Source organism: Neolamprologus multifasciatus, chromosome 20 (assembly GCF_963576455.1).
Source record: "Neolamprologus multifasciatus chromosome 20, fNeoMul1.2, whole genome shotgun sequence".
NCBI lineage: Eukaryota > Metazoa > Chordata > Actinopteri > Cichliformes > Cichlidae > Neolamprologus > Neolamprologus multifasciatus.
The window spans coordinates 35,051,851-35,073,795 of NC_140458.1; the positions used below are offsets into that span (position 1 = coordinate 35,051,851).

The 21,945-nt window shown below is 44.3% G+C and overlaps 1 protein-coding gene across 9 annotated transcripts in view; it reads right to left on the minus strand.

The window, feature by feature from the left end:
* Positions 1 to 5: 5 nt before the first annotated feature.
* Positions 6 to 21,945, minus strand: part of nav1a (neuron navigator 1a) — a 98,987-nt gene continuing 77,047 nt past the window's right edge. For 6 of the 9 annotated variants that reach the window (XM_085147050.1, XM_085147049.1, XM_085147048.1 and 3 more), the window contains 25 exons: positions 18,857 to 19,160; positions 13,475 to 14,291; positions 12,871 to 13,392; positions 11,597 to 11,638; positions 11,211 to 11,359; positions 10,917 to 11,099; positions 10,739 to 10,815; positions 10,545 to 10,568; positions 10,289 to 10,366; positions 9,361 to 9,444; positions 8,408 to 8,516; positions 8,210 to 8,331; positions 7,189 to 7,373; positions 6,934 to 7,096; positions 6,650 to 6,848; positions 6,474 to 6,562; positions 5,656 to 5,754; positions 5,363 to 5,534; positions 4,323 to 4,588; positions 4,085 to 4,236; positions 3,919 to 3,990; positions 3,628 to 3,833; positions 3,397 to 3,515; positions 3,110 to 3,298; positions 6 to 2,543 (listed from right to left, as the gene is read on the minus strand). In XM_085147050.1, the coding sequence (XP_085003176.1) occupies positions 2,448 to 2,543; positions 3,110 to 3,298; positions 3,397 to 3,515; positions 3,628 to 3,833; positions 3,919 to 3,990; positions 4,085 to 4,236; positions 4,323 to 4,588; positions 5,363 to 5,534; positions 5,656 to 5,754; positions 6,474 to 6,562; positions 6,650 to 6,848; positions 6,934 to 7,096; positions 7,189 to 7,373; positions 8,210 to 8,331; positions 8,408 to 8,516; positions 9,361 to 9,444; positions 10,289 to 10,366; positions 10,545 to 10,568; positions 10,739 to 10,815; positions 10,917 to 11,099; positions 11,211 to 11,359; positions 11,597 to 11,638; positions 12,871 to 13,392; positions 13,475 to 14,291; positions 18,857 to 19,160 (4,518 nt within the window). In that variant the 3' untranslated portion in view covers positions 6 to 2,447. The remainder of the gene's footprint in view (positions 2,544 to 3,109; positions 3,299 to 3,396; positions 3,516 to 3,627; positions 3,834 to 3,918; positions 3,991 to 4,084; positions 4,237 to 4,322; positions 4,589 to 5,362; positions 5,535 to 5,655; positions 5,755 to 6,473; positions 6,563 to 6,649; positions 6,849 to 6,933; positions 7,097 to 7,188; positions 7,374 to 8,209; positions 8,332 to 8,407; positions 8,517 to 9,360; positions 9,445 to 10,288; positions 10,367 to 10,544; positions 10,569 to 10,738; positions 10,816 to 10,916; positions 11,100 to 11,210; positions 11,360 to 11,596; positions 11,639 to 12,870; positions 13,393 to 13,474; positions 14,292 to 18,856; positions 19,161 to 21,945) is intronic. The other 3 variants (XM_085147052.1, XM_085147054.1, XM_085147051.1) reach the window with 3 other exon arrangements.

Sequence of the window (21,945 nt, forward strand, 5' to 3'; positions counted from 1 at the left end):
GGTAGTGATGTGATGAATGGCATGACTTTATTGTAACAACTGCTCAATGTTAGACATATGGGATTTAATGTGGTTATAGAGACATGCCATACAACCTTTACCGAGCCCACTTTTAAGCCAAGTGCTCCTTCCTGCTGGAGGAAGACAATACAACCACAGAGGACGCTCATTTTCTGCATACGCGGGCCCAACTTTCTCTTAGATCTCTTTCAGTGATTGTTGTCGCAGACGCAGTGACTATTTACAGTGTTTACAATAGTGATGTAATGTACAAAAGAGGAAAAACAAAACATCTTTACAAATATTTGCATAAGAAAAAACACAAAAACCCCCACACATCTGCTCTTAAAAACAATGTGAAAAAGAGGAAGATATCCAGTTATTTAAAAATCCCTCCCGTGATAAGGTTTAAGTGCGGTAGGTCCAATGAAAGGAAACTTTGGAAACACATCAGGGATACATGCATCAACATTACATCTCTAGGCTTGCATCTGTTCTCACGCAGCTTCCCGTTTCTCAGGCAACTCCCCAATGACGACGAGACGAGGTGTCAAATCGTGCAAAGCAGCCTAGTCATGATACACATTCGCATTAACTGCAGTTTACTGACACACACATCATCTTAACTTACAGCTTATCACATAACTGCCTGTCAAAGGCTCCAAATATATCGATAACCCACTCGAAACCCAAATTTGGGCATTAAAGTGATGACATGGAAGTGACATCAGAGTAGGTCAGCGGAACTGGTTATGTTCCCTCTAGATCGAGGCCTCTGTGTGGTAGATCAAAGCAGCTTTTTAGGCCAAATTGTGTTTCAGGCACAGACTTAGGCATCGTGCCTCTACTTTACAGCAGTAGAGGAACATATGGGCAGAGTATGGCAGTCTGAGGTACTTCAGGGTCAAGCTAAGGGTTTTCAGAGTATCCCAACAACCTACAGTTTCCTCCTCTTACGCCGCTCTTTATACTTTCTCACTTTATCTCAGTTAACAGTCACGACGTGAGCAATAAATACTGTCATCTACTACCTCTAGCATATTTCATGTGCAAACCGATGAAGAAACAAAACGGGATGAAGTCACATTTAAATATTAATCAGTCTTTTCTGACGGTAACTCAAACCGTGTGAGAAAAGCAAACTGACGATTAGCAGAAAGTCACGTTTTAATCAAAAAATGGAAGTAAAGGAAAGAGGAAGGAAAACGTTACGGCTATTTTTTGCTAAAGTTTTCTGCTTCAGGGATGATGACACGGGTGATTAATGTCGGCATACAGGCGATCACTGAAGATGACTCGGTACAAAAAATCCTACAAAATCAAGACTTTGAGCGCTGTGTCGTCAGCTATTACAAGAGAAGTCTGTGTTTTAAAACTGATATCTAAATACAGAGTATACGCAAGCAGAGCCAGAAACGGTGCTCAATAAACAAGCAGGTTGTGGGTGTTTTTTTTCTTCAACTTTTTTCTCTCTCTGTGTTTATAATTCACTTCCTGTGGTTATAATATCAGCATAACACTGGTTACCGAGTCCACGCATGATGACATTCTCTTTACAGACTCAACCCAAATGAAATCATCATTCATTTCAGTTTTCACCTCATGCACGTTGCTCTTTGCAGCTTCGCAGTTCTGTTTATTCGATAAATGACAAAATAGCAGAACTGAAAAGAAGAAAACATTCAAGGCCTTTTTCATAGTTGTGTTTTTGAGTGTGCGTTATGTTCTACCAAGCACCTTTAGTGAGACTGAAAGCGCACCATGAAGAGAGGCAGGAATCAACAGATGCTGCCATCTGGAGGATTTACTAGTGAACTGCATGATTTGGCCAAGCTGATCCCCCCCTTTGATACACAGTCACTGACACGGCCTCCTAAAATCCAATTATTACAAGTAAAAAAATAAAGTGCATTTTGGCTGTAGTCAAGTGCTGCTCCTACTTTTTGGGGAGTGATCAGACTGTTTTTCTGTAGTTTGCATTCCTGAAATGACGCATGTGCCTCCAAAACAAACCTGTAAGCACCAATAGTTGTTGTGAGGGTTGCGGCAGTAAAAAACAAAACAAAGGGAACAAATATTCAACGGGGTTATAGGTAATATTGTTTTATACTATTTTGGTCACCATGCACTTGCAGATTCAACAACAGCCCAGCTGAGAGCAGCTGAGAGCAGAAGGGAGAAAAGACCATCTTTCCCCGTCGCGATCATCGCAGCTTCCTATCAAAGCGGTTTCATCATCTTTCCCATGTTCAGATATCCGGGAGGAGCAAACCCATCGTCCACTGTCCACAATCCTCCTGCTCTGTAGATTCTTTACATTTAGCTTTGTAACTGCTCACTGAGCACACATTAAAGTTCATCTTGGAGTCTTTAAATTCTCATTTGAACTGCATTTGTGAGAGCCGTGCTGTAGAGTCGACCGTTCCTCAGCTTTATCGACAGTCTACTCAGAGTGTGGCCTGCAGAGTGGGATCGAGACTGCCTTCCCTCTCTGGAGACTCTATGCAGTTGGCCGACTCCTGGAGCTTCAGCAGCATGGCCATCTGTGGAGCAGGAGGAGACACAGAAGAAGAGTTAGCAAAGAGAAGATTGCTACACATGTGTGTGGTTAGATTTGGCTTTGCATATATGAAATATGGCTGGAAATAGAGATTAAGTTATTCAACTTTTAATCCAATAACTGCTCTGCCAGCGTTGTGTACGCTGGCTTTTTGACTGTCTGAAAAGAACCGAGTGTTTGTAATCAGGCTCTCGTGTGTTTCTAATGCTAAAGACATATTTTCTGTGTCAGAATAAACGGACTCAGTTGAGGAAACAATTGCAGGAAATTCAGTACATTTATTGAGACTTTAGTACTGATAGACAGTTTTAAACAGTCCTGTGAGTATAGAGCACGATGTTACAGTGAGCTGCTAGATGAGGCGTTGCAGGCTCTACACTCTCCACATCTTTTGCAACATGAACTTTTTTTGCACCACGGTCAGTTAATTCAATTAATTCACAGTCTTATTGAAACAATGTCAATTTGTTTGTATTCCCGCCAATATTCTCCACTCTCAGCAAATCAAACTGGACTAAAGCACATCCAGGCACAACAGAAATCCCTCACCAATGGGTCTGACTCCAGTGTGCTGGGCGGAGGTGTGTCTTTAGGAGGCTTCTTCTCCTCACTGAGTGGACCTATGCTAGGAGGAGGTAGGTGAAAGAGCCGGGACTGATCCTGCTGTGCGTTGGGCCAAGGGAGGGTGCCTCTCACCCACTCGACCGGATCCTCCCACACTGATTTATGCCCATGGACCTGACAGGAAGACAAGTCCACAGTAAAAGCAGTATTGTTATAGAGGGGTTATTGTTTGCTCCACTACTGTTATGTTTTGGAAATGTGTGCATGTTCACCTTAATGCCATCTTTGGCTCCTTCCTGCAAGTACGGTATGATCGAGTGGTTCCACAAGTCAATGAACCACTGCCTGAACTCTGACACTGACACTGGGCATGACAGGAAGAAGCAGGGACCTGGAGGAGGCAGGTTTTTGTTAACAGGTCTTTATCCTAATACCTTTATCATGACAACTCTCTCCCAAGTACCCAAGTCGGACTTTGCTCACTCTGTCTGCTAATATCTCACCTATGAGGAAGTCTGAAGTGCTGTGTTTCTCCAGGAAGGCGTGCAGATGGTACCAGAGCTGAGGGATCCAGTCGAGAACCTGGAGGAGCTCCTGGTGGCGTGCCAAGTCCTGCTCCTGGTCCTGGTAAGCCTCTACAGCTTTACGGTGCAAGTACCTCAGCAGAAACCCGTTGGCTGGTTCTACGTTGTTGGAGAACATCACCATCCTGTGGCCACATGCAAGAAACACTTAGTTTCTGTGTAAGAGTTAAACAGAGTAACGGAGTGTACTTCATCCAGTCCTCTTCCTACCTGAAGCTCAGGTGCAGCCCGTGGTTAGACGACATTTTCACAGGTTGATTGGTCGTTCCAATTATGTAGGGACTGAAACAGCAACAGAGAAAATCGTGTTACTCTTCGATTAAACAAATCTTATTGAATTCTTTGGTGAAACAGAGCAATTCTCAGAGTCATTTACCATTTGTGATACTTGCAGGTGAGCGCTCCATTAACAAGCTCGGTGATGGCCGCTGAATCGCTAATATCATCGATGATAACCACCAGGGGAAGCTCCCCTCCACATTCTCTGTCAATCTGATTGGCTAGATCTGACAGATACAACTGCAGCTCCTGTTAAAAGGTGAAAACATATTTTCATACTTGCTTGTGAAAGAATAAGAAACAAAAGACACCAAAACTCCTTAATGAGGTTTTACCTTCTGTGATTGACGGTGCATGTTGAAGGTGATAGCAGGGCTGCGCCCCAGCAGACCGGGCTCGTGGCCGGCTTCAGTCGAGTCAGTGCGGCTGCGCTGCAGGAGGTAGTGGGCCAGACGCTGAGCTAGGTAAGTCTTTCCTGTCCCGCTGGGCCCAGACAGAACAAGGCGCCTGTGCTTCATCAGCAGGCTGATATAGTGCAGCATCATGGGCTTAGGGATCAGGGTCTCAAACACCAGCGAGTCGACACATTTTTCCTGGAGACCTGAAGAGTTTCAGACACAGAGGGGAGGATGAGCAAGACGATGTAGCATTTACTGCAGAATAACAATACACACATAAAACTGCATCTATTAAAAAAAAAACAATAAATAACTAAACTGTCTAATTTTATACTAGATCCAGTACTTAAAAAAATACATCAGTTGGTCTAGGTCTCGGGGGGGCTTAACCTTCAACATGAAAATAGTAATTTTAGCCCCTCCAAGCTAACAATAGAAGAGCTTTTTTCTGTCACAGCAGGAACCACAGTGAAGGTTTGGGTTTCCAAACTCTGCTCCAGATAAACCATCACATGCTTTCATTACATTCCCAAAGTCCTACTTTTGTCTTGTGGCTATTTAATAGCACTCTGGCATCCACGGCCCTCGAGCCAACCATTTTCATCAGATTACACTAAAAATATGTGTAAGACTCCTCGAGACGAGCACCATGTAAAAGTTAAAAAGCTGCCTATGATTCATTTAAGAAAACAGACGTCAATAAGAGTTTTGAATACAGCGTTTCAAAGCAAAACAAACTGTTTTCAGCTCCATTTTTATTCCTATAGTGCAAATATTGCAACAACTTTTACCCTATAACAATACAAATAAACCCAAACAATCAAAAATCTCCATATGAAGCAAGCACGAGCAGTCAAGGAAAAACTCTGACCACTCCAACCAACTCTGGGAGGGGCAGCCATCCGCTGGTTAGAGGGGGGGGGGGGGGGAGAGACAGGACATGGAAAATAGCACTGAATGCACTTGTATCTGCTAACCTTTCAAGGTGACAAAAATACGAGCGGGACCATTGCCGAGACATCGATAAGGTGAGCCTTGGGGTTTGTCCCCCCCAATCACCCTCAGCCTGCCCTGGGTAAACTGGTACATGTGCAGGGAGTCACTGGTCAGCCCCAAGCTGGCTGTCGGGTCCACTTGACTTAAATAATCCTAAACAAAGAATAAATATATCACAGTTAAAATGTTACGGTTGAGCAAACAAATCGCAGCCGGGCTACTCAAGCACACATGTCCACTCAATAAAAATGGAGACCAGATTTACAAGACTTACTTTGAAGGTCTTGGCTATGAGGGAGTCAAGACAAGGCCAGTCAGTCCTCGCATTGATCAGTACTGAGCCAAGGTAGAACTCCTGCTGCTGTTTACCGTCCTACAGAGAAGAAACAGACGCTTAATTCTAGAGGTGGGAATCACCATACATCCCACGATACGATATTATCACAATACTTAACGCACGATACGATATTATTGCGATTTTTTAAAATATTTTGCGATATTCAGATTCTGTACATAAAGGTAAACTTTATCAATCATCATTTTCTCTAATATCAAAGTCTCACACTCAGTCTTTCTCTCATTTCAGTTTGATTGTTGACAAACTGAACGGTTTGTATTACAGTCTAGTCCAACTTAACTGAATCAACCATCTGGTACAATTATAGCTATTCTGAACTATGCAGTTTATGAAAACTATGCAGCCCCTTCAGCAACTGAAGAATTTGAAAGGAAATTAAAACAAAATATAATTTTACATTAAATAAAAAAGTTTTAAACTTAATTAAAATAAAACATGTCTTAAATTAAAATAAGTAAACTGTCATGTTTATTAAACACATTTGGACAGTGAAGGAATGTCAGGATTCTTGCTCAGAAAAAGGATCAACATGCTCTGAAGTCAGAGCACAAAAACCTTTTTGTAACAAAATATCGATTTCTGCTGTCCCTGTATTGATACATTATTAGCAAATAAAATATCACCATGCTACACAGTATCCATTTTTTCCCCACCCCTACTTAATTCCCAGATTGTCCAGTTAAAGCTCTTGACATTATCGGACATTGTGAGTAATAAAAGTGTTCCACGTCTACCTCTGTTTGCTCTCCAATACGGACCAGCAGACGTGCACACACTTCTTCACGCTGAGAAGAAACGCTTAGCGTGTCACCTTGAGACGCTTCTGCAAGAGAGGAGGAAATGAGGAGGAGATGCACGCTGCACTTCTTTAGGAGGTAAACATTGTTTTAAGGCTTTGTTAGTCTCTGACCTGGATCTTTACAATCGTTCAGACTAAGGCTGAAGGATTTGGTGAGGGACATGCTCATTGGCTGCCTCAGAGAGGGCCCCAGGAGGGACGCCAGGCCTGAAGGCTGGGACGTGGAGGAGGTGGGACCAGAGGCAGGGAGGTGATGCTGGGTTCCTGTTTTTAAATTGACATTTTCTGCCTTCAGGTTCTCCACCGTCGACTGAAACATGAGCAGAACAAAGCTTTAAATTGTAAACAGCTTTGCAGGTAAGTGAACAAAGACACGTGCAGCAGGCAAAACAAACCTGCATGTTTTTCATGGCTTCTCGGAGCTGCTCGAGCTGATGTGCAGAGTCTAAGGCTTCAAGTCGAATATCTGTCAGTTCCCTCTCTTTCACCCAGAGCTCTGAGCGCAACTCTGATACGGCGCTTTCCTCGCCGTCTCCCTCTTCTGTACTTTCCATGATCCTGGAAAAAGCCAAGGAGCTCTTATAAGAAATTTACATAGACAAAAACTGCGCTGCTGAGCTGTGCGGTGGAGTCGGTGTTTGTGCACTCACACAGAGGAGGTGGCTGAAGCTGAGGTTTTGAGGCAAGGCAGCATGCCGTCTCCTCCTTCCCCCCCTTCATGAGGCATCTTGGGAGAGTTAGGAGCTGAGGAGTCGGGGGTGGCAATTTCCTCAATGTCAGAGTATGTTTTGGAGCCTTTCTTAATGCTGAATGCTTTGTTGAAGGAGCTCCTCAGCTGCATAGAGACAGAAGATAAACTGATATAAAACAGTCAAACAGTAACTTCACATCACTGCATTCATAACTGGAAAGAAAAAAAGAGGGAATAGTTAGAGCTGTTAATGTGACACATGCTGAGTACAAAGAGGATAAAAAATAAAGGAATAGTTTGTCATTTTTCACTGCAAATAAAAGCCAAAAAAACCCCCAATCTGTCAAGTATAGAGTTTCATAATATATAGAATGAATAAACGAGACATCATCATGTGCATCTGTACCTTTGTTTTAAACTAAGCAGCTGATGCTAATCAAAAACAAAGAGCCCAAAATGACAAACTACCGCTTTGAACTTTCAGTCGTTTTCTGCACTTAGATTGAGCAGCTGGTTTAGTGAGAGTTACATGGTAAAAGAAAAAGTCATGTATCTCTTACACAGGGACAAAATACAGGATAAAGTATGATGTAACAGGGGAGGAACATAACTGAAAGATGCGTTAAATAAACTCGATGATTAAGCCTGAGCGCTTCGCTTCTTACTGAACATCATTTCTGCTGCTAGCCACCGAATTACGGCCGTCTATTCAAATTAAATGGTCACATAAGAGGCAGCCAATCAGCAGTGTGGGAGGCCAATCAGCAGAGATGGAGGGTACTCGAGGAATGACAGGAAGTTAATAGAGGTTTTATAGAAACACAGTGACTGAACTCACCTCGAAGACCTAAAAGAGCAGAATAGCACAACACAAAGGAGGGAAAGACTGGTCACACTGGTCATACTGGTCATTTTCATTAAGGAGAACAGACACAGACCATGCAGTGAGAATAACATAAAGCCTCACAAACAGCTCTCACCCAGCTCTTTTTCTTCTTCTTCTTAGCATCTTGGTCCTTCAAGCTGCCCACGCTGGACATGCTGGTCAAACTGTTCAGACTGGAGATGCTCTCACAGGAGTTCTGACGTCGGATACACAGATCTGGGAAAAAAGAGAAAATATTGAATAAAAGTGCTGTGGAGTGAGAGAGAGATAAAAACCTGAATAGTTTACAGACCTTTGCTGTTGTCTGGGTTGTTTAAGGCTCCTTGTATGACAGCCTGGGCTTCTTCATTCCTGGTCTTCAGAGCATCAATGGTCTCCCGGAGCTCTATCAGCTCAGAGTCCTGCACAAACAGTAAATAAATGCTTTGAGGAAGACTTGTTTGTATCTGCTTTGAAAATTGAGCCGAGTGATAGCTTGTACTCGTCTAGTTATCAAGTTATCATCCAAAAAATGCTGCATTTTCATTTTACTGTTTTTTATACTGTAATAAATGAAAAAGGTTTATTTAAAAATCATGAATACTTTCATTAAATAAGTTGAATATGTTATTTATGTGGTGGGAGTGAGCTTTTAGTAATGCACCAATGCAATGTGAAAAGTTCAAAAAGACAAGAACGACAGTGCCGCTTATTGTCTGCTAAAATCGATGCCACTCCACTCTGAATAGAGCCGCCCGGCTCATCTCCTCGAGGTTAAAGAGTCTGTGCTTTGGGCTGAACTGCACAGGTCAGTGCACTGGCACAAACAACAAAGACCTTTCCTGGAGTGGTCTAGACAGGGCTTTCAGAGGGAGCAGCAAGGCATGAAGCACTGAGAAAGACTCTTCATGCTCACACTAAACACCTCAGGCACCGATCGATTCTTTTACACCAGAACACACAAAAGCAGAAGAATGCAGGAATGTGATGTTTACTTTAGGTGCACATGCAAACTGTTTGAGTCTCGCTTATCATTCAGCCTTTAGAGATTTTTAACACACCGATCCTCCTCCTTTCACACCGAGTCGCCCTGCAGGACTGCAGCCAGGGGCCTCTAACCTAGATTCAGCTCCCGCTGCAGGATTTGATCAAAGTCACCTGCGTATTAGCTCTTAGCCGAGTGCTCGTGAGAAATTAGCGGTGGTGAAACGCAGCTGCAGCTCAGGTTTTTGTTTGTTTGTGCTTGAAAGCGGGCTGGGACGTTACCTTCTGTTCGTGGCTGAGCGACAGGCTCTGCAGCCGCGATGTCATCAGCGCCAAACTCTGCTCAAAGGCGGCCACCAGGTTTGCCTGTTTAGAAAAGACGAGAGACAAAAACAACAATTTAGATTAAACTCAATTTTTCATTTAAATTTGTCTATATCAGGATATCAACAACATGTAGATGAACTTTATTTATACGGCCGATTGGACAGAGCATCGTTTAAAGCAGACATTACGCACAGAGGGACAGATTGAATGGATTTCGTCTGACCCTTTATCCCTGCATAAGAAGTGCTAAAAAGCTGAATGAGGCACAAAGGCTGAACAGGATGTCGTCTGTGTGAAATTCCCCTCCTCCCTAATCTCCTCACACACACCCAATTTAGCCCAGAGGAGGGAGAGAAAATTACTTTCTATTCTCCTTTACAGAATGTATTAACACAGTAAAATAATGGATTCAGCTCAGTCATTAATCCAGCACATAATCAGGCTGTGTTTCACGCATCTGTTCTGCACATTCATACGAGAAGGTCAAACAATGTGGAAAAATGGGGGGGTGCACACGCACTGATTGATTGATGTCTCCTGCATGAAGCGGTGCATAACTCCTGCATTTTATTGCCGCAATCAGACGCATTGAAAATGCTGACTGGATAGTTACACTGAAACAAGGGAGGAGGAAGGAGCGAGGCACATGTGTACGTAGTGAAGCTGAGAGGGGAGATTAGCATTACTTAGACTCAGCAAAGATAGGAAACATCCTGAAAGTGCAGCGAGATGATCTATGACCGACATCACACAGGTTCTCTCTGTTCACTTTTCTATAAAGGGTCAAGTACTTGAGTAGTGTGATATGCAAAAAGAAGTCTCGCAATAAAAAAAAGAAGCTTAACATGCTTTGTGCAAAGCAGCATCGACAGAAAGTACGTACGTTTGACGTGAGCTGCGTCGTTAAGTTAGAAACCTTCTCCTGCGACGACTCCAGCTCTCTTCTCAGCTTGCGGATTTGCTGTGAATAAAAGCAGGAACGTTCCAGTTATAAGACAGCCGAGGCCACTAAACCTGACATTATGCAAGTGAGTGGATGGTGCAGATGACGACTGACAGGCTTGTTCTCGCACAGACAACGAGGATGAGAGTGGATGGGAAAAACCAGCTGAGTAGAAAGAGCTGGAGAAAACACTTACCTCTCCCTGGATCCTCTCCTCAGCCTTGGACAGCACAGGGGATAAGAGTAAAGATGTTAGGAAAGACAGACGAGAGGAGTGGGGCCTAATAAGGTACCGGCTACAGTTTCAAGTGTTTAAAGAGTGAAATAAGAGGAAAGCGTCATTGCACCAACATACATCCACACATACAGCATACGCTGCGCTGTAGCTACCTGAGTCTGCATGCTGCCCAAACTCACCGAAGAGTAGCTCGATGAGTTGGAGGCCAAGGAGAGAACGGAGCCATGAACTGAGCATAAATAAGAGTAACACACAAAGGAAAACAAATCCATTAGAGTTGAGATGAAGTCAAACAACTTATCAGATGACAAAAACGTTCAGAAAAATCACCATCTTCACTCGACTCCCTCTCCCTGAAGGATCCGGAGCGAACCATTCCCATGCTGCGGGGGCGTTCAGCCAGTGACACCGTGCTGCCCAGAGGCGACGCCCCGTACAGCTCCATAGAGGCGTCGTGTGTCGGGATGCTGTTGGATCGAGTCATCCTCGGCGGGCCGCCCACCGGGCTCGGCACTGTTATAAGAAATAAAGTTACCAACGCTCTGCAGTACACATCACACAAATGTGTGCGTGTCAGCATTTATCATTGGGCATCATAGTGTGTGTGCTTGTGTGTCTACGCACCCATGCTGGTCTTTGAGGTTCGGGGCAGGGAGGTGGGTGAGGACAGCAGTGGGAGAGTGAGCGAGTCGGCCATACTGAGAACAGTATGAGAGTGCCTCCTCTCTCCTTTCTCCTTCCCGTCCTCCTCGATCTGGGAGGCACTGCTGAAACTACAGTTTAATGGACCGAGTCAGTGTTGGCAACGGGAAAAGTCAGTCGAATATCTCGACTACCAAAACACACAAAATGCTCCTGGCAGGGCTCGTTGAGAGGGAAAGGAGCAGCAGAGCTGTGGGCAAGAGCCACATAATCTGCCACACAAAGGGCATCTTATCAATCACATCTGTGTTTGTGCGTGAAATTTAACAAAAAAGACACATTTACAGTTTGTGTGTGGAACTACTTACCTTAAACCTTTCTTTGGCAGCGTGTTTCTGTCTCTCTGAGAGCTGTGGAGATTAAACAGTGTCATTAATTAATCACTAGTGCAGGGAGTTATTAGAGTCAAGCACAGACAGCAGGCACAAAGAAACGCAGCAAGACTGGAAGATGGGCAGCGTCAGCTAGTAATTATGACTTCAGTCAGTAAGGCTAATACAACACTGATAACAGGCCTGCAGTAATAACAGCCCAGCAAGCCTCAGCATATCTGTGTGTGTGTGTGTGCGCGCGCACTGTTTACTTTATTTGTTGGCTGAGTTTAAGAAAAACACATTTTTATCCTTCTCATTAAAAAAGGGGACAAATGATCACGCAGACTTTAGGGCTCTAAATTCGTCATATTCAACATCGCATTCAGAACGATTTGTTTGAGTTATCTTAGTGAACTTCTCAAATCACAGACTCCTGCTAGAACACTCAAGTCTGCCACTCAACTACTCCTGACCCAGATCTCGGCTGAAGTCCGGGGTGACCGTGCGTTTGCTCCGGCTGCCCCGGTACTGTGGAATAACCTTCCTCTCGACCTCCGCGCCTCTGATTCAAATCACGACTAAAAACCCACTTATTCAATCTTGCCTTTCCCTCTAGTTAATATTTCTTTTCTGATTTTATATTATGCACTTTTATGCTCATTTAAATTCTTGTTTGCTCTGTACCTGTTGCTTTCCTATGTATCAGTGACAGCTACCTGCTTGCATACTTAGTACTTGCTTTGGTCCTATTTCTATTATCCTCCTCCTAGTCTCTTACTTGTTAAGCACCTCGGCATACCCTTGGTTTTTAAGTGTGCTTTATAAATAAAGTTTATTATTATTATTATTATTAGAGTTAAATCACCAACTTTGTTTTGATAAGAAGTGTTATTCTCATATCCAGACAGGGCTCCTGCAGAGAGGGTTAGTTTAAAACTCATCATCACCATCAGCACTCAGGAGGATTAAGCAAGCATTGTTAAATATTTTCAGTATTTTTAAGGATCTCCTCGTCATGTTGTTCTTGGTTTTTATAAATGTCTGCATGACAACCACCTGGTTGCTCGATTCTGGGGGGAAACTGCAGATTATCAAAGCTCTTCCACATCCCTTCTGCTTTCCTGAGCAGTGAATCAAGTTGGTGCACTTCCTCAACTGACCACAAGGTGGAGCTACTCGGTTGCCCTCTATTTAAACCCTGGGACAGACTTGGCTGAACATGCAGCATGTGCAGCATTATGGATGTATCTGAGTAGAATTGAACTGACCTGTCTGTGGGAGTCAGTGAGACTTTACTTCCGGGTGTCCAGCTAGAGGGCTGGCCGCCGTCATTGTGTCTATCTTTGACTCGGGACTCTAAGGTGGTGTAGCCTCTCGTCAAATTCTCCCCCCCTTTATACTCCACTCTCTCCGGGGGCTCTGGGGCCAGGCTCATCTGAAGTGGCAGAGACTCCAAGCTACGATGCAGCCCAGACATCCGAGGGTAGAGCAGGGGAGAGGTTCTCCCTTCACTGCTTTCTACCCCGAGGGAAGTGACCTGCCTGGGACCCAAACCTATGGCAGAACTGGAAAAGCAGGCTGAAGAGTTCACATTTAGTACAGGGGCGGGGCTGGGGGTCAGGCAAGAGCTAGTGGAGTTGCCTGCTGAACCGGAGAGGTCTTGAAGCTTCGAGTAAGGAGGAATCTTAGGAGGCAAAGTGTCCCGAACCTCAGCGTCCAGGCTGTTTGAGTTCAGCTTGTCAAGCTGAACCATCGACGGAGGCTTTGCCAGGCTGCGCACTCCAGACAACCTAAAGACAGAAAGACGATGTTGAAGCAAATGTGTATTTTAGATGTGATCGTGTGTTTATGTGGAAATAGTAGCTTTGATACCTGTGTGTGCTGGGAGATGGGAGCTCCATGCTCTTGCCGCTGCTGGGGGGCCTCAGCCCTTGTACTTTCCCTCCGTTCTCTGATGGGGTCTGAGCAGGACTTCCCTTCATAGACCCTCCCCCACACTCGGAGTCAGAAACCACAGCTTTAGCTTTGGCTCTCTCCTTCTCCTTCTCTCTGTCGGTTTGATTGACAGGACCGGGACTGGGGATCCCACGTCCTGGTTTACTCAGTCCTGCTCCAGAACTGTGCACCGAGCCCGGCTCTTTGAGCCTTGAGCCCTGTGATGCTGCTGGTTTGATGAGTCCAGAGCCGGCGTCCATGGTGGTGCTCACTGGGCGCGCTGAGCTTGGCCGTGTTAAAGTCAGGGTGCTCGTTTTCGCGGGGCGGGGCAGAGAGCGGTACTGCAGAGACGTTCTGGCATTTGGAGACAGAAAACCACTCTGATCGCTGCTCGAAACATCGAGACTTGTCTTTCGTCCTCCGCCACCAGCACCTGGCTTTACAGGAATACCGGATGTTTTGGGAATTTTCCCTACAGTCGCAGAACCACTGGGTATGCCACTGCTAACTGCACTGGTTACACTGGGCGGACTTGAGTTGTTTGTGCTGTTACTGGTAGCTGCTGTTGGTTTCTTGAAGCCAAAGTTTCCACCAGTGGAGGGCCTGACCAGGCCGGATGGAGGCTTACGCTGCTCAGCAGCTCCGGTGCCGTTTCGATGGTCTTTACCAGCATCAGAGGAGGAGCGCTGAAGACTGGAAGTCTTCACTGCTAAACGGGACTTTTCCATGGGCTTCCCATCAGACTTCACGGTACCTAAAGCAGAAAAGAAAAACACCTGATGAGCAGCTTGAACAGAGTAAAGTAGTGTGAAATGATGACTGAAACTAAGCGAGCCATATTAGGAGACAGTATCTTATCTACACACCTACAATGTCTGACTGTCAGCTGATAAAAATAAATCCCTGTCTGAGCAAGCAGACAGTTTGTAGACCAGACTCACAGCCAGCTTAACCCGCACACATGTGCTCTTATCAGGCAGTTACTCCTCTTTTCCATCCTGATGAACTGAAAAAGTTTCCTTCTTCCAGCAAGTTTTTTAAGCTTTCCAGTCAGTGAACAGTGACGTCACAGCTGTAGAGGGGCAAAATTAACATGTGCAGCATGGGTGCTCATGAAGCACGTCTGTAGGCACTAAACTGCATCAAACAGCCAACACGACTGAATTTCTCCCATGTTGGAGGCTCACTGGGGAAAGGTGAGGCAACTTAGAGAAACAGGGTCCACATTTGAACATGTGGCAAATTAAACGGGCTTGTTTGGAAGTTATTAAGAGAATAAAAGTCTATTACACATGTGCACTGCATGCACCACCCACACAAGTCCACACTACCAACACTCTCTTAATGTGCATCTGATGGGAGTAGTTATGTGAGGTTTATATACAAGGCATTAACAGAGTCAAAGAACCGCTGTTGAATGAGACCTACCGGCATGCTGCCTGGGGACATCTGGAGACACTTAAGAGTATTTATAAACCCGCAAAAGACAGACACATAGGATCACACACACACACACACACACACACACACACTTGTAGTTCTTAGTGATGGGATCGTGCAGAAAGCACTGGGTTATTTCATATAAGTGAAAATTGGGTTTACATGTCAAATCAAAAGCTCAATCCTTTGTGTAACCGCGTCGTAGCCTGATCCATGAACACTGGGCTGAAGAAACACACTGTTGGCATTGAGACACACCGACAAAACTCAGGCAATTGTATTAATTTTGACACAAATGAAGCCTGATTTACTGACACGGGCTTGTAGAGACCGTGAAGCTCGCGGCTTCACACGGTAAGCGCGTAGGAGAGGTGATGAATCACTACGTTTCTCAGCACGAGAGGCCAACATGTCTGAAGATATGGAGATGTGAGCACAACGCTCAAATTCAGAGCGACTGGCAGACAGAGAAACGTTTTTCAATGAAACATCAAAAAGCTGGCTTCTCTGGCTCTTAGAGGAAAGTGGCTCCTTCTCTTCTTCTGCTGAAGGCCACTTTGGTAAAGTGGAAACATCGTATCGATGCTGCGCTTGTTACGGAAACCCACCATAATACTCTTATTTGTCTATAATACCAGTGTTGGTCAAGTTACTTGAAAAAAGTAATCAGTAACTAATTACTGATTACTTCACCAAAAAAGTAATCCCATTACTTTACTTATTACTTATTTTCAAAAGTAATTAATTACTTAGTTACTTTTTAAAAACACGATTTACAACCTGAATAGGTGATAAAGTGATAGATCTTTCAGCCCAATTCTACTTTTTCTACATAATCATCATACAAAATGTAATCAAATGGAAAAGTCTCTTTTTAAAACTTGTTTTATTAGTTTTAATCTTTTAATTTTATGCATCAAGCAAAAATTTAATTATCTGCAACATTCTCTGACTGGAAGAAATTTGTTTAATATTTAAACCTATTTTCTGCACATTCCAGCTCATAAAATATTTTGTGTGTTTACACTCAGTCTTTCAAATAGATGCAAGTAAAACACAGCAGAAAATAAATAAAGTCAAAGACTAGCGGTCCTGTTGCTCTATTTTCACCTGTAAAGCAGGAGTGGGGTAGGCGGAGGGTTACCCTGGTGCAGGTGTGCAGCGGTCAGTGGAAGTGGTCATCTCTGTGAGTTTCCCATTACGTCGTAGCTACTCGGTGCTTGTTTGGAAGTTTAGGGGTTTTTTCGCTGTAAAAAGAAGTTTTCTTCCCACGCACAACGGACACTAATGTTTTTGTCACTTTTTATGGAATCAAACTCAAAGTAAGGTCAGTACTTCCACGCTTTAAACGCTGCACGCTCATACTCTCTCTGCACTCGATATATGATCCATTGTTGATCTGCACACAGCTGTTGTCACGAACGTCGCACTCGCTTACGTCACTGTCATGAGACACTCTCGCAAAAAAATCACGGTTTTAGTAACGCAGTAACGCAGCGTTCCTACGGGAAAGTAACAGTAATCTAATTACCGTTTTTGCAATAGTAATCCCTTACTTGTTACTAGAAAAAAGTAATCGGATTACAGTAACGCGTCACTGCCCATCTCTGCCCGGGACTGACCACGTTTTTTTGCAAGACTTGAAAAATCTGCTGAAATCATCTCTCATCAATCATAACACCGGGACCATGTGTGACCATGTTGTTGTTAAGATACAGTATCAGTGGTTATTTGTGTGCGTTAGAGGCGAACGTTAGCTGCAGTTTGTCTCCTGTGACAGAGGAAAAAAGAAATACAACCTGTCCACAGCTCAGCGAGAACATAATGATGAACACTTGAAAATATGCAGTGTGCTCAGACTTTTAAAAGAAGCTGACAAAAAAACAGTTCACAAAATCTTTATGCTCACTGTGAGATCCTAGTGCACCATAACTCACAAGGATAACAGAGAAGATGCCCTTTGTGAGCGAACCAAGGCTCCACTAATATGAGCTCACCTAATAAAGACTTCATTTCTATATCAGTCATGCGGAGACAATTCACAAATTCATCTGTGAGCTTCACAGTTTCAACGCACCGTTTTATTTTTAGAGATGACACCGTAAAGGAGATGTTTACTTTCTGAGAAGTCGCTCCTGCAAAAGCGCAAAATGAAAGAACGGAGCAAACAGAGCACGTGTGATATGACGTCAGTTTTATGGATAACACGGGGAGGTCACTGACTAATTGTAGGTCAAATTGTCTGTGAAGGTTCTCAGTCATCCAGGTCATCGTAGTCTAAGGAGCTTGCAAAGAAAAGCGTCTGGACTTCTTTAAGTTGCTTGAAGACGTTTCACCTTCATCCGAGAAGCTTCTTCAGTTCTAAGGTCAAATGGTTTCACAATGAACTCACCCGAAACTCTGGCTGATTGTGACCCACACCCAGTTTCACACCTTGGCTCAGGCGATTAGAGGATCATCAGGGGGTCCTTTTGTCCCTCTGTGGGGGGAAACTCCCACTAGGGTTATATCTGGGACTCTCCACCATTTGACCTTAGAACTGAAGAAGCTTCTCGGATGAAGGTGAAACGTCTTCAAGCAACTTAAAGAAGTCCAGACGCTTTTCTTTGTAAGCTCCTTAGACTGTAGGTGAAATTGTAAATTAGACCCTCTCTGAACTATTTGCTTACAACTGTCTCATAAAATTCTGGGTAAAATAATCAGCAGCTGAAATGACAATTAAAGTGATCATTAGCTGCTGTTTTATCTTCTGCACTTACTAAAAGTGTGGTCTGTGCTGTACAGACACATGGAGGAGATAGAGATAGTGTGGAAGTGCATCACACTGCTCATCCCAACATGCTGTCACTTCTTCAGAGTCACACACTCTGTGTCTCCTACAACTCCACAAAAATGCAGACGCATAACAAACGGGGCACGCACCCTGTGACGCACAGCCCCCTCCTGACCTCAGCGATAGACGGCGTTCTGTGAAACTAAGAATGATTGTGTCTCATGTGACTAAACCCTGGAGCTTCTCCGCACACCGACAAGCAACAACAAACTTTTTTCTTTTCCAAATCTGTTTTTGTGATTTATGACAGCCTCACACTCGGTGGCGCATCGAGCAGCCACGATGGCAGATTCACAGTGCTGACATCAATAACAATAACAGCCTGGCACAAAGATCACAGGCGACTTCAACACACTTGTTTGGCATATCTGTCATTTCAACAGCTGGCAACGCAAACGCACCACCGTCCCACAGAAACAGGACTGTTTGCACAGACCCCTGGCTATCTGCACTGGCACATAACACTGCAACTAATATCCTGTTGTTTCGGTTGTCTTTATGTGTGTGTGTCTGCGTGTGTGTCTGCGTGTGCATACATAAACAACACACAGATGGTGTGCCCAAAAGGCAGCTGCACAATCCCTACCATTGTGCTCTTTCTGTGTGTCAGCGAGTGTGTGTTAAGTGTGATGGGTGACAGTCTTTAAGGCTGAATCAAGTCATGGCTGCACTCACAGCACACATTATTAGAAGCACACACGCTCGTATAAAGGCCCTTATTTTAGCACTATAAATTATCTCTTCAACACAAAAATAACGCCTGGCTAGGAAGAAAAACACTGTTGGTCAGTGTGTGTGAGTCACTGGCTGGCAGGCAGCGAGGGTGTGGGTGGTGATGGGTGTTTGATACATGGCACCACTTTCTAAAGGCCCAGAGGGTGGGCTGCAGCTGTGGATGAAAGTGTGTGACAGAAACAGAGAGTGTGTCTGTGAGTGTGTGACTGCCAGAAAGAAAGGACTATTTAAAGACAGCCTGAGAGACGAGTCAGGTTAAGAAACCATTTCAAGTAAAACTATATGTTCTATATATACTTTTTGCCACTCACCTGCCACTTTTAGCCCGGTTTGAGACGTGTGTGTGATTGGGGAAGTGACTCCCACAGGTGGGTTTCTTCCTTTCTTCAACACATTTCCTTGACCCAGGGTTTGCGGTTTTCTCAGCTCACCCTTCCCACCTTCCGGCCCCTCCCCTTGTGGCCGGGTTTTTTTCCATTTATTAGCGGATTCGGACTTGAGGCTTCCTGTATCGTAGATGCTGCCGCCCTGGCTCTTGCGGCTGGGTTTGTTATCATCGGAGTCCCAGGACAGACCGCTCTCCACTAGAGATCTCTTCTCTGCATCTGTGCGCATCTAGAGTAGAGAAGAGACAGACATGCTTTGAGACACTGCGTCAAAAAAAGTCTGGATCGCCAGCACGTGCAGTCTGACCAACAGAACACGTACACAGCAATTACTTTCCCTATCTAGCAGGTTTGAGTCATTTGCGCTGCCAATTTTACGCCTCTGAGGCTCATCTATGAGCGTTTTGATCGTCTGAAAGCTGGTTTAGAAAAGAAATATATATATAAAAAAAAACCACATTTGCATCATGTCACCTTTTAAATATGAGAGACTTTTTCTTCCAATGACACAACAACATGGTTTTAAATGTAAAGACAGTAAAATGAAAAAATAGAGTAAAGATGCCTCACAAGCTAAATCTATTCAGAAAACTGCACATGGATAATTGGCCCCAATGCATGGCCTGTCTTGTTTCTTACATGCATCTGCATGTAACTAACTAACTGTCATGTTTTTAGTTTTCAGACATGTACCACAGCCCTGCAGCTCTCTAGCAGTCAGACTGGATATTAAACTCACACGGTTCTCTACCCTAAAGCCTGCGTGGTGTTCGTTTGAGCCTATGTGTAAAGAACTGATGACAGAAAAATCTGCTGTGTGTCGAATCATATCAAGCTACACTTTCACATTTTAACTATTATATGCGTTTTGGCAGTTTTTACATGTTTTTAGGTAGTTTTGGTGGACAATGGTGGACAATCTCTACTTTCAAGATTAGGCTTAAAACTTTTCTTTTTGCTAAAGCATATAGTTAGGGCTGGACCAGGTGACCCTGAATCCTCCCTTAGTTATGCTGCAATAGACGTAGGCTGCCGGGGATTCCCATGATGCATTGAGTTTTTCCTTTCCAGTCACCTTTCTCACTCACTATGTATTAACAGACCTCTCTGTATTGAATCATATCTGTTATTAACCTCTGTCTCTCTTCCACAGCATGTCTTTATCCTGTCTTCCTTCTCTCACACCAACCAATCACAGCAGATGGCCCCGCCCCTCCCTGAGCCTGGTTCTGCTGGAGGTTTCTTCCTGTTAAAAGGGAGTTTTTCCTTCCCACTGTCGCCAAAGTGCTGCTCATAGGGGGTCATATGATTGTTGGGTTTTTCTCTGTATCTATGAAGCGCCTTGAGGCGACTTTTGTTGTGATTTGGCGCTATATAAATAAAATTGAATTGAATTGAATTGACAATGTAACACATAACACACGCCTGGAGGGAACTGTTGTTATGATTTGGTGCTATGTAATAAATATGAATAAAACTGAAGAGTAAGTTAAACATTAAACCCAAGTTGACACCAGTTTTAAAGAACCTTACTCCTTTACCAGGTCCTTCAGACTAAACCTCCTCTTGCAACTACTGTGAAAAATAGGCTTGGTACACTGGAGTGAAGGACCTCTTAAAAGGTGCATTACTGGTTGCAAAAAGGAGAAATGTGACGTTCAGACAGATCCACACACTCTGCCTCATCTTAAAGCATTTTGAGCAGACAGTGCACAACTCCGTCAACCCAACGACATATGGATGTCTCGTCTCCTCGGTCTAAATCTTATTGTAAGCTCTGTTTAAGAACCTCAAAAGGAGAAGTGGACTGAGACGGCTGCAACAGAAGCTGCTAAAAACAAAAACCCCAAAACATATCTACACAAAGAAAGTAGACAACACTGTAACTATAACCAATAAGGAAGAATGTCAAATGTCAAATTAAAGGACACGTGGAAAACCGAGGTCTATTGTGTGTGAAGGTTTATGAGTTGACACAAAGACAACAGCACTTTTTACAGATTATTCTCCCGCTGCAGGAGGTCGCCAGTTGCACAACGGATTAGAAAGTGTGTTTGTGTGAGAGAGAGTGTGTTTGGGACATTGCACCTGATTCTCATGAGGACTCATGCTGAATTCCATTTTTTATTAAAACCAATAGACCCCACGGGCGGGTTTGCATGACACGAGGAGGAGCTCGGCCTGACTGTGTTTGTATACATACACGTGTGTGTCCTGTTTGAAAGACCTCGCTGATAAAACACTGTCATTTCCTCACACACATTCCTTGTTTATTGAAAGATGGGGTAGTGGGGGTGAGATACACATCTGGTCAGATAGCTGTGACCGAATGATTAACAGACAAACAGGCAGACAGTGAGGCAGACAGGAGCATGCACAAATACACAAAGGCATGAGGAAAAACTGTATGAACTTGAGGTCTTGTTCCACCTCCACCTACATAAAATACAGCCTAACTCTGCACAGTCCTCTCACAAAAACGTCTCTTTGTGCCCCCTTTCCTAGATTATCTTTCTCTACCGCCCCCATGCCTCTGCTCAGGATGTTATACAATATGTAGGAGGGAGATGAGGGATGGATTTGCCTTTGTCTTTAAGGAAATTAAAAAGAAGAGCAACAAACAAGGACAGGATGCAGTGATGGAGAGGAGACGGAGAAATGGGACACAAAGACCAAGAGAAACGCATCAGCTGAGAATGCAGAGACGGCACGGAGCATGTGCATTATACAATGTGGGGTGCATGACGATGGGCGATGGCTGGTTGCCATGGTAATGATGCCATGGGGTGTAATGGTTGCTATGACTCTTGCAATTAGGCGTGGAGGGAGGCGCCCCGGTTCTTCCGCCTCGCTGGCCCGGATGCAGGACTGCAGATGGCCCTGCTTGTACGTGTGTGTGTGTGCAGATGGCTTCGCTTTAGACCTGTCCTACAGTATATGGGTAAAGACAAAGCCTCTGCTCTCAGCATCCCTGCACTTTGGTTGCTATGGTTACGCCGATTCCCTCTGTCTCA